Here is a 14,206-nt window from a genome sequence, read left to right on the forward strand (position 1 = left end):
TGTAAACAAAGCAACAAGACAGTTGTATAATTGACATGATAGATTTATTTGGTACATGAGTATCCAATGTAACAGTGGTTGTGATTATTTTACATACAGGTATGTACATAGTATTTAAATACAAATAAAATAATGTCTTTGGAATGAGTAATTACATAAAAAGTGAAGAAACCAACAGCACAGACAAAACATCAAGCAACATGGAGGCTAGAAACTATGCACACTATCACTGCCTCGCAATTAAAATCGTATATATTACAACGTGTTTACAGATGCATTCACTGGTATAAATGTTGTCATTTTATTGGAAAATTGTCTCTAGTTTTCCTTAATTTTGCAATAAACTGAAAAAGTTCTCCATTTATTGGAGCTTTTAGAAGAAGAATTTTGATTGGTCAAATATAATCACCAGAGCAAATACTATTCTCCCAAACTCTAGACTAAGATTTCAGTAAAAAAAAATCATTTTTTTGTGTGAATTTTTATCATAGCCTTACATGTATAATGAATGCTATAGTGTTTAATTACACAACAGCTCACCGTCCCAAGGTGTAAAGTCTCCTACCCAATACACGGATTACACATAGGGTAGGCTCCATAGCACATCTGTGGAAGTAAAATCATGTCTAGGTACGTCACACTAACATCCTCCTACGACACAGAAATTCTCCCTTAATTCTCCTTATCGTGGACTGAAACATTCCATTTCCATCCCTATAGTTCTCACAGATTCGTACACACTCCTCTCATGATAATGTATATCTAGTTTTGTACCACCCAAAAGTTTTGAAATTACATACGTGTGCATAAGATTTTACCAACAAGGACTACAAAGTACACTTCTTTACCAACAAGATACATTTCCAGATCTATGTTTTCCCAAATGATGTTCAGCGAGTTTTGAAGCTCTTTTTTTCAGGAGTCCAGAGTGTCATTATTTAAATATTGATGGATCCATTTACTAAGAGATACTCTAGCAGACTTCTGTACTCCGTTCGCTACAGAAAGCACAAGTCCAAGACTTCTTTTTGTAATAGCATTGATATAATGACTCCCAAAATTAAAAAAAAAGTCAGTTGTAGTTACTATAATTCAAATTTGACATAACTGCAGAAGCAAAGATTATTCATACATATCACAAACCTTTACACAACAAATACAATTAATTAATGCTACCTACAGTAGATAGATCAAGAAAAATTTAATTGACAATAAATTTTTAAACAATATAAAAATTATTGCTCTTCATACATTTATAATTCATAAACTACAATACTCGTGTTTAATTTGTACAGAAATAAATACAAGCCATCAATTCTATTGTTTATAAGGATTTCAGATTCAACATGAACATCCATCTTTACCAAAATCATTCATCATTAGAATTTAATCTAAAAAGATATAGCTATGTTTAACATCCGTAGATTAATTTTATTATACATTTCTTAAACTGCAGGTATTGATTTGATAATACAGAAAAGATACACCTTCTACAACTTAAATCAAAGCATATGTGATCATCAGTTAAATTGTATTTAAGGTAATATGCTACCTTACTGTGAATGAATCTCCATTCCAAGAGAGTTCCGCATTTAAGAAAATTGCCAGTTGGTAATTATAAGACCAGTTGAAATAAAGGTGACACACTTGAACGGAAAACTTCATATGGACACTTTTGAATTATGAAATTATTGTTGTGATTTTAAATGTTGATGACGTCAGAATTAACGGGTCTAATATTCAAAGTAACATGTACCCTTAAATGCTTCATTGACAGTACAGAGAAAAAATAACCATTGGTTTAATGATCATTAAGCCAATATTTTTTTTTACACCGTTTGTCTGATGTTCGTCATATTGAAACCTACAACACATATTTCTTTTCTAGTTAAAATAATTTAAGGACAATATCAGGTCTTTAATATATGAATTTGTAACCGTATTCAAAACCTGATCAATTATATCAGTTAAATTGATAAACAACACACAAACAAAATAACATAATGGGATTAAAATTTAAAAACAAAATGTAAATTATGAATTCATTTCTAATGTAAGGGTCTTATAAGGATTTGTTTAAGCTACATACAATTAACAAGGGACGTCTTAAAATGTTATACCATCAAATTTATCAAACTGTTAACAAATCTGGTTTACTTCTTACCTGCTAATTTGTGTACATGTAAGAAATATTTGTTTATTGTCAATCGACAATTTGTGTCTTTTATTTTTATCAATTGATCTTTTATATATGAGGTACTAATTTTCAATGCCATGTATAAAGACTTTCCTACAAAAAAAATTGAAGTTAAATGAAGTGTAGGAATAACAACATATAACAAAGACAAATACCAGCAGAATACAGGCAGCTTACAACACCAACAAAAACATAAATCACCTGTCCAAAGTGGAATTATCTCCCTTTATAATCTAATTCGCTTGTCCATTATTGAATTATCTCCCTTTGTAATGCTACCTGATATTGCCAACTGCGACACAGTGCCTGTCAAAAGTATCTTGCCGTGTCAACCTCTAACACTGTCGGGGTAGGTAATTAACATGTTTACCTTGTTATGACAACTATGGTGTAATGTCGGACTGCTATCAGATATACTGTAATGTATATAGTTCAGCATTACCCATTCTATAATATGTACATCTCTAAAAAAACTAAACAACTGTATGTTGACAAATTTATTACATCAACATGTGAAAATCAAACCAGGTTTTCCTATCTGCATATTTCTACCCAAATGTAGAAGTGTGTACTACAGGTTGCTGGCTGTAACAGAAATAGTAAATGGTCCCATGCAAGTTTTTCACTCACAAATTAATTTCTAATTCTACTTTCACGGCCTGTGTAATAACTCTGTTATTAGATTGTCTCTACATATTAATATCCCATGCAAAACCTCCCATATATTAACATTTCCCAGAATTCCCTGCTGCAGTTTCATGGTGTTAGTCAAATGTTTTTGTTTTATTAATAAGACATTTTAAGTCAAATGTTTTCTGATATGCTTAATTAAAATGATCAATGTAAAGTATTGTTTGCAATTGAGAATTTTGTATTTTTGAATATCAAATATAAATCTTTACCTTTGCACTGATCAAATATTTTCCTTCTTTATTGTACCTTTAAATAAATGTAAACTTGTATTCAAATTTTAGAATATAAATTTAATACTATAATACTGCAATGCAATACAGTACATTCCATCTAAACATTCTGGACTGTACAGGTAACTTTTTTTTTAAAAGAGTGTAGTTTAAACAAAGTAATGTACAAAGTGTTGTATTTCAACTTATATTTGATTGTTTTAAATCTGTTAATGTACAATTTTTATCAAATCTTTAAAAGGTATAACACATGATGTTGGAAATATGAATGACCTACAAATGTACTTTCACAATGGATCTGATAATGGATTTTTATCCATTTCAATACGATAATGAATACTGATGACAATGTTAAAGGTGAAAACTAGGCAGCTGAATTATAAAATTGTTCAATTTAAATCAATTTTCATCACACTCTACAGAAATAAATATGCAAACAAAATTATGAAATAAGCTCACTATAAATCACGCTGGTACCTGTTTTGTAGAAGGAGTTTTAAGTTACGTCTTGTGTAGCCGTCTACAATAGACCAATGCTTACGTTAAAAGCACTTCCCCGTGTGTTTCCTCTGGTGTTCATTTGAGTGGAGCGGGTAAATAATGGGTCTTATATAAGACTGCTAACCTTCGTGTATTTACCGTAATTATCCCACATAATACAACGCAATTGTTCCTGTGTCAATATCTTTGAGAGAATATAACATATTCTTTCATTTATGCGTTTGTTAAAACAAGCAATAAATACTTCATGAATACTTTCAATACATTTTAAAGTGAGTACAAAGAATAAGTGTAAACATGTACAATACTGTTATAACATCCTAGATGATTAACAGGTAATATCCTGTTGGTATCAACTATCTGCAATGTACAATCCAACCCCCCCCCCCCCCCCCCCCCCGCGACGCCGGGGGCTAGTAAATATAGGTTAGACAAGTACAACAGTTCAAAATCAACCTACAGGCTAGTATTCTAAATTTGAAATTGTACGTCCCCCCAAATTTGATCCACGTTACTTTGAACATGCTCCGAGAAAAAATATGGGAGACATGTTTTTCCTCAACAAACAGGTTTATTTTTTAAATTACTTTTCCTACTTATTTCAGAAATTCCTTTATGTCATCGGCTTTATAACCAAGATAATCGTGGTTCCAGTATAAATATTTCATAAAGTAAGAAATAATAAAATCCACAGTTTGCATAAACATGTACATGTACTACGTTTCCTTTGTTCCTTAATTATAATGCCACACTCTATAGAACGATGCCTGAAGTAGTTGTAAGGAAGATAACTCTACAATATTTCTAATCATTGCACTCAAATATCACCTAGTGTTCAAACATCACAATATCAACAACCATACGACTTGTCCCGTGTAAAATGAGTCTAATTTTGTTCCTCATCAGCTCTTCTTGTGGAGGTTGCTGTTGCTTTCCCTTCTGAGTCATTCTACTGTCTGATTTCGCCTTCCATCCAAAAAGCTCAGCCAATCATGTCACTCTGCCTGAGAGTCAGTGACCTCCCATCCCAAGTCATTCAAGACTACAGTCACTATATGCCTCAGTTAATCCTCTATCTGAGTCGCCCTCAGGTTGAGTAATTCTATACTACAGTGTCATTCTATTAGCGACACATCGACTGTTGAATCATTCTGACACCTAGATGCTCAGCCATCCAAGGGTTGAAGCAGCAAATCTTGCAATAAATAAATTTACTCTCCCCAAATTAAACAGGCAATAAACGCTAGCACACTAACAAATGTCCACAATCCTAGAATTTGATCGCGTGTATGTAGATATCTGGATCTGCTGATCTGGCACAGTAAAAACCCTTACACAAGTAGCATGATGATGCAGTGATCTGATATCTGGCTTTGTACAAAATGTTTGTCTTGTGTAATATCATCAAGTCAGTGGACTGACCAATCCAAACTCTTGTTACATTTCATCATGTGAGGATTGACCGATCCAAACTCTTGTAACATTTCATCATGTGAGAATTGACCAATCCAAACTCTTGTTACATTTCATCAGGTGAGAATTGACCAATCCAAACTCTTGTTACATTTCATCATGTGAGGATTGACCGATCCAAACTCTTGTAACATTTCATCATGTGAGGATTGACCAATCAAAAGTCTTGTTACATTTTACCATGTCTGGCATATATCAATTTTTCCACATCCCCTTCACAACCTTGAGTGCTGGGAAAGGAATAATGTATTGGATTCAGATGAGACTTTGTTGCAAGTATGGTCATCACCTCGAGATGATCTCACTTTAACGTAAGCACCCCAAACATAGATATGACTGATCACATGACATCAAATGTATCAGTCACAAGCCTGGCCACATGACTTGATCACATGACTTGATCACCTGACCTGATCTACATTACCATCACATATATGGTCACTTGATTCTTGTCCAGTTAAAACTACTATTGTCTTTGGTAATCACAAGAACGGGTTCGAGCTGCTCGAAGGGGCTACAGGCTGGGAAGCTGCAGACTGCAAAATACAAATAAATATTTGATCAGACATGTCACTTTTAGGCTCGTATCTACTTAAATAACTTGTGTGTTTCATTTGTCTCCTGGATTTTTATAGATCACAGTTTGGTAAGTAATAACTCCATGCATTGAAAACAGCCTAAGTGGTGTACCAGTAACCATTCCAATTTGAACACTTGTTCTCTGTAAATCATCTATGGTTATAGGTAGAGACTGCCTAAAAGGAAATGTCCAACTCATTTTATAAATCTCACAGAAAACTGAAACAGATTTTAGCTCCTTTACATAAATGCAGATAAATAATATCTATACTTAAATATTTGGATGTTATCTAGGGGAAGGTACCTAGCTACAAGGAAGAGGTTGGTTGTGGAACTAGCTACATTGTACAAGGAAGAGGTTGGTTGTGGATCTAGCAACATTGTACAAGAAAGAGGTTGGTTATGAGACTAGTTACAAGAAAGAGGTTGGTTATGTGACTAGTTACAAGGAATAGGTTGTTTGTGGGAGTAGTTACAAGGAAGAGGTTGGTTATGTGACTAGTTACAAGGAAGAGGTTGGTTATGTGACTAGTTACAAGGAGTAGGTTGNACAAGGAAGAGGTTGGTTATGTGACTAGTTACAAGGAAGAGGTTGGTTATGTGACTAGTTACAAGGAAGAGGTTGTTTGTGGGAGTAGTTACAAGGAAGAGGTTGTTTGTTGGACTAGCTATAAGGACAAGGTTGGTTATGGGAGTGGTAACCCACCATGAAGGGGTTGGCTGTAGGCGCTGGCTGTCCCCATCCTGCACCTCCAGCTGCCGGCCCAAATCCTTGTTGCTGAATTGACATACCCGCCATTTTGTTATCAAAATGTCCTGGTGGCATGGCATTACCAAAATTTGACATGGTCTGGGGCTGAGAGAATGCACCAAAGCCCCCAGCGGCTGGAGCTACATTGCCTCCACCATTTTGCATTCCAAATTGTCCGAAATTAGTGCCACCTTGTTGTTGAGGTGCACCACCCATCCCACTAGATGGCGGCACTGCACCAAACTGACCAAAGCCCCCAGCTGCTGATGTCTGGGGCTGAGCAAATCCGCCCATGGAAGTTGCGGGTGGCTGCTGACCAAATCCTGGGGCCATTGCTGGCTGGCCAAACCCTGCCTGGGTAGGCTGAGTCTGACCACCAAACAATGACTGGCTCCCTGCTCCTCCGAATGGATTACTGGCTGGTCCCATAGCTGGCTGTGCAGGTACTGTGGTTGATCCTCCACCAAATGGGTTTGCACCTGTAAATACACATCATAACACAATAAGATCATGATCACAGACATTCTTGTAATGAATCAATCAATGCCACACACGCTCTTCAAAAAAGTTGTGAATAAGTGGATATACAAAAGAAAGTTGTATTAAGAAGATAAAGCATACATATGGGAAATCAAACAGATCTACTCCATATAAATGTAGATACTGGCCATGAATTATGTATTTATTGATGTGGAAATATTCCAGGTGTTTCCAGTTTTACTGATTCATATAAGAATAACATACAATGACACCTGTGAACAAATTTCAACAAAAATTATATGATTATAAACAACATCAGTAATATTACAAAGTAACCCCCCCATCCTCAAATATTTAATTCTGACTTTAAATCAACATTTTTTATGTTTCCTTATTAGTTTGTTATTGGACTTATATTAGACTAGAAATTAGAATCTAGCTCATGCCATCTCATTCTCAATACATACAATCAGAATCAGCCTGTCAAAGCATTATGGAGGAGAAACCCTCTATACAGAAATGCATCGCTTTGAAAGTTTACTACACATACCACAATAAAGTAATCTAACAAGCTAAGGTAATGTTAGTACAGGTAAAATCTACAAATAGTACACAGGTGAAAATGTACTGTATACCATGTGTCACAGGTAACCTTTACATACTTTGTACAACATTGTACAGGAGAAATATAAACAATTCTCTTTGGATTTTTTCATGCTAAAGTAAGCACAATTTGTATCTATATTGGAAGGTAAAAAGTACCTGGTACTCTGAAGCTATAGGTAAATGTATAATGTACCAACTCTACCTGGTCCTCTGGATCTGTAGCTATAGGTAAATTTATAATGTGCCAACTCTTCCTCGTATTGTCTGTAGCTATAGGTAAATGTATAATGTACCAAATCTACCTGGTACTCTGGATCTGTAGCTATAGGTAAATTTATAATGTACCAACTCTACCTGGTATTGTCTGTAGCTATAGGTAAATGTATAATGTACCAACTCTCCCTGGTACTGTCTGTAGCTATAGGTAAAAGTATGATGTACCAACTCTACCTGGTACTCTGGATCTGTAGGTAAATGTATAATGTACCAACTCTACCTAGTACTGTCTGTAGCTAAAGGTAAATGTATAATGGACCAACTCTACCTAGGACTGTCTGTAGCTATAGGAAAATGTATAATGTACCAACTCTACCTGGTACTCTGTAGCTATAGGTAAATGTATAATGTACCAACTCTACCTGGTATTGTCTGTAGCTATAGGTAAATGTATAATGTACCAACTCTACCTGATACTGTCTGTAGCTATAGGTAAATGTATAATGTACCAACTCTCCCTGTTAGTGTCTGTAGCTATAGGTAAATGTATAATGTACCATCTCTACCTAGTACTGTCTGTAGCTATAGGTAAAAGTATAATGTACCAACTCTACCTGGTACTCTGTAGCTATAGGTAAATGTATAATGTACCAACTCTACCTAGTACTGTCTGTAGCTATAGGTAAATGTATGATGTACCAACTGTACCTAGTACTGTCTGTAGCTATAGGTAAATGTATAATGTACCATCTCTACCTAGTACTGTCTGTAGCTATAGGTAAAAGTATGATGTACCAACTCTGCCTGGTAATCTCTGTAGCTATAGGTAAATGTATGATGTACCAACGCTCCCTGGTAATCTCTGTAGCTATAGGTAAATGTATAATGTGCCAACTCTACCTAGTACTGTCTGCAGCTATAGGTAAATGTATGATGTACCAACTCTACCTTGTACTGTCTGTAGCTATAGGTAAATGTATAATGTACCATCTCTACCTAGTACTGTCTGTAGCTATAGGTAAATGTATGATGTACCAACTCTACCTGGTAATCTCTGTAGCTATCGGTTAATGTATATTGTACAAACTCTACCTGGTAATCTGTAGCTATAGGTAAATGTATAATGTACCATCTCTACCTAGTACTGTCTGTAGCTATAGGTAAAAGTATGATGTACCAACTCTACCTGGTACTCTGGATCTTTAGCTATAGGTAAATGTATAATGTACCAACTCTCCCTGTTAGTGTCTGTAGCTATAGGTAAATGTATAATGTACCAACTCTACCTGGTATTGTCTGTAGCTATAGGTAAATGTAAAATGTACCAACTCTACCTGATACTGTCTGTAGCTATAGGTAAATGTATAATGTACCAACTCTCCCTGTTAGTGTCTGTAGCTATAGGTAAATGTATAATGTACCATCTCTACCTAGTACTGTCTGTAGCTATAGGTAAAAGTATAATGTACCAACTCTACCTGGTACTCTGGATCTGGAGCTATAGGTAAATGTATAATGTACCATCTCTACCTAGTACTGTCTGTAGCTATAGGTAAAAGTATAATGTACCAACTCTACCTGGTACTCTGTAGCTATAGGTAAATGTATAATGTACCATCTCTACCTAGTACTGTCTGTAGCTATAGGTAAATGTATGATGTACCAACTCTACCTGGTACTCTGGATCTTTAGCTATAGGTAAATGTATAATGTACCAACTCTCCCTGTTAGTGTCTGTAGCTATAGGTAAATGTATAATGTACCATCTCTACCTAGTACTGTCTGTAGCTATAGGTAAATGTATAATGTACCATCTCTACCTAGTACTGTCTGTAGCTATAGGTAAATGTATAATGTACCAACTCTACCTAGTACTGTCTGTAGCTATAGGTAAAAGTATAATGTACCAACTCTACCTGGTACTCTGTAGCTATAGGTAAATGTATAATGTACCAACTCTACCTGGTACTATGTAGCTATAGGTAAAAGTATGATGTACCAACTCTACCTGGTAATCTCTGTAGCTATAGGTAAATGTATAATGTATCAACTCTACCTGGTACTCTGGATCTGTAGCTATATGTAAATGTATAATGTACCAACTCTACCTGGTACTGTCTGTAGCTATAGGTAAAAGTATGATGTACCAACTCTACCTAGTATTGTCTGTAGCTATAGGTAAATGTATAATGTACCAACTCTACCTGATACTGTCTGTAGCTATAGGTAAATGTATAATGTACCATGGTACTCTACCTGGTACTCTGGATCTGTAGCTATAGGTAAATGTATAATGCACCAACTCTACCTGGTAATCTGTAGCTATAGGTAAATGTATGATGTACCAACTCTACCTGGTACTGTCTGTAGCTATAGGTAAATGTATAATGTACCAACTCTACCTGGTAATCTGTAGCTATAGGTAAATATATAATGTACCAACTCTACCTGGTACTGTCTGTAGCTATATGTAAATGTATAATGTACCAACTCTACCTGGTACTCTGTAGCTATAGGTATATGTTTTGTTTCACATTCAAGACTTGAGGGTAACACATGTTTTGAAACTTTCTATCCGTGAGGATTTAAATGATCAGAAAAATGTATCTTGATGTTCCTCATCACTGTTTTTGGTACAAAATCTGGAAAGTCAAAATTTGGTAATCTTTAATACATGTTTATATAACTTACTTTTAACTTTTCCTTGAGTGTAACGGACTGTCACCTTTTTACTACTAAAAACATGGGCTGCAATGCAATGCTAAGGTATAAATACACAATGTACCATATGTGTAACCCGGAGTCACCAAACTTCTCCCACAAATTGTAACATTTCTTTGCCACATAAAGTAGGATGAAAATTAAATGACAGGTGAGGAAACCAATAGACAACAAGATGGCCGAAAAAAGAAAGAAATATTGTGCACAGCCATAGCGACAGTAACCATGACAATACACAATAAAGCAATAGTGAACAGCCAATCAGATAAGTGTCTGGTTTTTCTGCTGAATGTCCAAAATTAAATAAGAATCATATGAAATACTTCAATAGAAACCATAGTTGTATCTTCTCATTTAGATTCAAATTGCATAAAGCCAATGCAAAATGTATTCAAATATATTGCAGTTTTGGATAATTTTATTCCAAAATGTAGGTATGAAATAGTTTTTGATTCAAGTCTTAATTAACAGTGCAGTTAAAATTATTTGAAATGGAAATTAAAGAAACTACAGTAAGGATTTCAACAGTCAACACGCAGACAGCAAGGGTTTTATGTATTGATAAGACAAGGGTTCAGCTGATAAAATCACAATATTGCATCAAAGTGTTCAATCTAATATTGCATAAATACATCTGTGCTAATATATACATGTGTTGTAGTAGTTTATACATTGTTTTTCATCATGTAATCATGACAGATGTCATTGTTTGTGTAATGTATGTATAAGCACAGCTATAACATTATACAGAGGTATGTATGGAGAATGTTATTTTCTGTCAATATGTATATTATTATGTATGCATACATTGATTATCTATGTAAAAACATGCAATTAAAACCTGTTTATATATTTTGTGTATAATGTTTAATATATTCAATTAAAAATAATGCAGATTTGTTGATCTGAGTAGGTCCATGTACTACATGTAGAACTGATTTCTAAGGTACAAATGATTTCCAACACAACATCTCTACCATACTACCTGCATAGTCTCTGAAATCATATCTATACATACAATTCAAAGGTTGGAACATCCCTCCAAGCTTGTTATGTATGTATAAAAATGTTTCACCATGGATTTTTAATTAAACCCAATTTTCTGTACAGTACACTATAGAATGGTGAGAATGCATACTTGCCAACCCTCCCTATTTTGGAGGAGATTCTCGACTAAGAACATTTTCATTCAGTAAACTTGCCAAACTACTGCTTTACACTAAGATCTTATGTTTTCATCAGAAAGAATAACCAAAAAGATCCTATTCTGAAGTGTTACTTTTAACCTGGGGTTGTATATATACACGTTTTATCTATGTTTTAACTTTGAGCAAAAGGAACCTCCCCCATGAAAATTTCACAAGGTTGGCAAGTATGAGGTTGAGAATAGTGACTGGTTTAGTCAGCTCCCGCTGAATCACCCAACCAACGTTAATGAACCCACATTATCTGGACATCACCTCTCTACATACCTACAAATTCAGGAAGACAACCTTTCTTTGTAAATGAGAATCGGCAATTACAATTTTGGAAAGTAACTGGCTTTGTGATGTTCCTGTGTTTGTTTGAATGTAAAGGAGTATTTCCACAGAGAAACATATTTATTTGAAAGTCGTTCATGATTGTGTAGGAAATAGAAGTACAGAAATGAAATATAGAATAGTAAGATTCTCATGTCGCATATCACGGAAGGCGTCAACACTCAGAGGATGGTTGGGTGGCACAGTGTATAACACACTCGCCTTTCACCAAGGTGACCGGGGTTCAATTCCCCCCTGATTGGTCGTGAAAGGTTACGGGCTCACCTGCCCGACCACTTGGCACTCCAATTTCCTCCCACATTAAGACCCCCCGCGTGTTAACACCCGAGCCAACAAGACTGATTGATATAGGTTGTAATAACTTGTATCATAATTGCTGTAAAGTATATAAACTTGATTATTATTATCAACATTCAGAGAACCAGAAAAAGAAAACCTAAATGTCACTGTATATGCGTCCTTTTCTACGGGATAAAACTGTCACTGTATAATTATGGATGCTTTCCATTTAGCCGGCAGTACCAGCACTGGCAGTACTAGCTATAGAGGTGAAGATACCAACCATTACAATGATGCCTCTTACATTGCCAGCAACGATGCTAGCAAATTATGACAAATGGTAATCCATTATTGTAGCGATTTATTTACCTGAAATCATCGGTAAGGATAAAATGGAAAGTGTCATATGTCTCCATTTTTGTATGAGGTTATTAAATATTTCCTTTCTTTTTTGTTGTTTCCTTGGTCCTGTTGCCATTTTTTTGTATAAACATTGAGTTATGATGTTGTTGTTTCTCTTTGGGTGCTGTTATTTATTTTGTATCGACATTGTGTTTGGGTTTTCATTTTTGTTGACTTCATTGTATTTGTTTTTGTTTACTTGTAGGAATTGTGTACCGATACAATTTGACAGAGACATCACTGAATAAATATATATATAAGTTCTAGATAGGAAGCCGTGTTATATTTAGCAGTGATAAATGTGACTAATTACAATTCTTGTTAGTACTGTATTTTTACATAATTTTAAATAAAAGGATTTCAAAGTTGACGACCATGTTATTGTGTTAATAGGTTTTTTGTTTGACAGTATTTCTACATATAGGTACATATTGGCTAACATGACCAGGCTTGTACATGTACATGGATATAGGGACGAACTAGAAAAGAAATCATACTACCAAAATACAAGTAATGTAGAATAAATGGCAAGAATAATTCAATCAGTTGCATAACCACAAATAACTACCTGTGACCTGTCATATGACCTTCAGGCTAAATATGCGTGAACAACTAAAAAACCAGACAGAAATTATGTTATTTCGATGGCAATCAGTTACATCAAAATTTCTAGAAGTGATATTTAATGTGAAAATATAAAACTCTCAGCAGCATAAATGGCAGATTCAGAATCCTAAGAACATCCTCCCACCCCTTTTCCATCTTTTCCCCTCAATTTAGGATCAACCAAACCCAAATCCTATGAATAAATCTCTGGAACTGCCACTGACAAAGCTTGCTTTGATCATTTGTACACAAGAAGATCAGTAAAATCTTAATTCCAGCTTCATAATATATGCCCTATTCCCATGTGATATCTTTTTCTCTGGCGAAATCATTGAACTTTTGTCACAGGTAGTTAGGTAAAACTCAGAAACCAATGAACAAGTTTGGAACCAACGTATGAACCATGCAATAAACTAGGACGGTAAAGACAGTGTCATGGCCAACAAGCTGTACTGTACCAGATGCTGACGAGATAAAGGGGTTGCCTGGGTTTCCGACTCTCTGCGAGGCTGACCAATCAAAACACAACAAAATTTTAAATAAAAAACAATTCTACAAACAAAATAAAAGAGACTTCATAGGTCAGTACATAACACACACACAACCCTACTTTGCTTTTTAGGGTTGGGTCTATTCTTTTTTGCCAGGCACCTGTTTTTTTTTATATTATTACTATAACTTAATAATAAAAAAAAAAACTGTAAAAGTATACTGATCAAATCTGATTGATTCAACTTTTTGCTCACTTAAGGATCCCTGTGCCACTACAGGCAAAACACTAGAGAGTTCCAATGCATTTTTTTAGATATAACTGTAGCACATTTAAGCCAAGGTACATGTACTAACATTAATTACCATGTACAGTGTAGCTCAGTTGGTTAGAGTAACAGTATAACAATCTCAGGTGAAGGCTTCAATCCTGGTAAAATCA

General features: G+C 35.0%; 1 protein-coding gene across 3 annotated transcripts in view; it reads right to left on the minus strand.

The window, feature by feature from the left end:
* Positions 1–25: 25 nt before the first annotated feature.
* Positions 26–14,206, minus strand: part of LOC110453785 (arf-GAP domain and FG repeat-containing protein 1-like) — a 47,919-nt gene continuing 33,738 nt past the window's right edge. For 2 of the 3 annotated variants that reach the window (XM_021502937.1, XM_021502935.1), the window contains 3 exons: positions 13,734–13,784; positions 6,380–6,903; positions 26–5,630 (listed from right to left, as the gene is read on the minus strand). In XM_021502937.1, coding sequence (XP_021358612.1) covers positions 5,577–5,630; positions 6,380–6,903; positions 13,734–13,784 — 629 coding nt within the window. In that variant the 3' untranslated portion in view covers positions 26–5,576. The remainder of the gene's footprint in view (positions 5,631–6,379; positions 6,904–13,733; positions 13,785–14,206) is intronic. The other variant, XM_021502936.1, reaches the window with a different exon arrangement.

This window comes from Mizuhopecten yessoensis, unplaced genomic scaffold (genome assembly GCF_002113885.1).
Source record: "Mizuhopecten yessoensis strain PY_sf001 unplaced genomic scaffold, ASM211388v2 scaffold7507, whole genome shotgun sequence".
Lineage (NCBI taxonomy): Eukaryota > Metazoa > Mollusca > Bivalvia > Pectinida > Pectinidae > Mizuhopecten > Mizuhopecten yessoensis.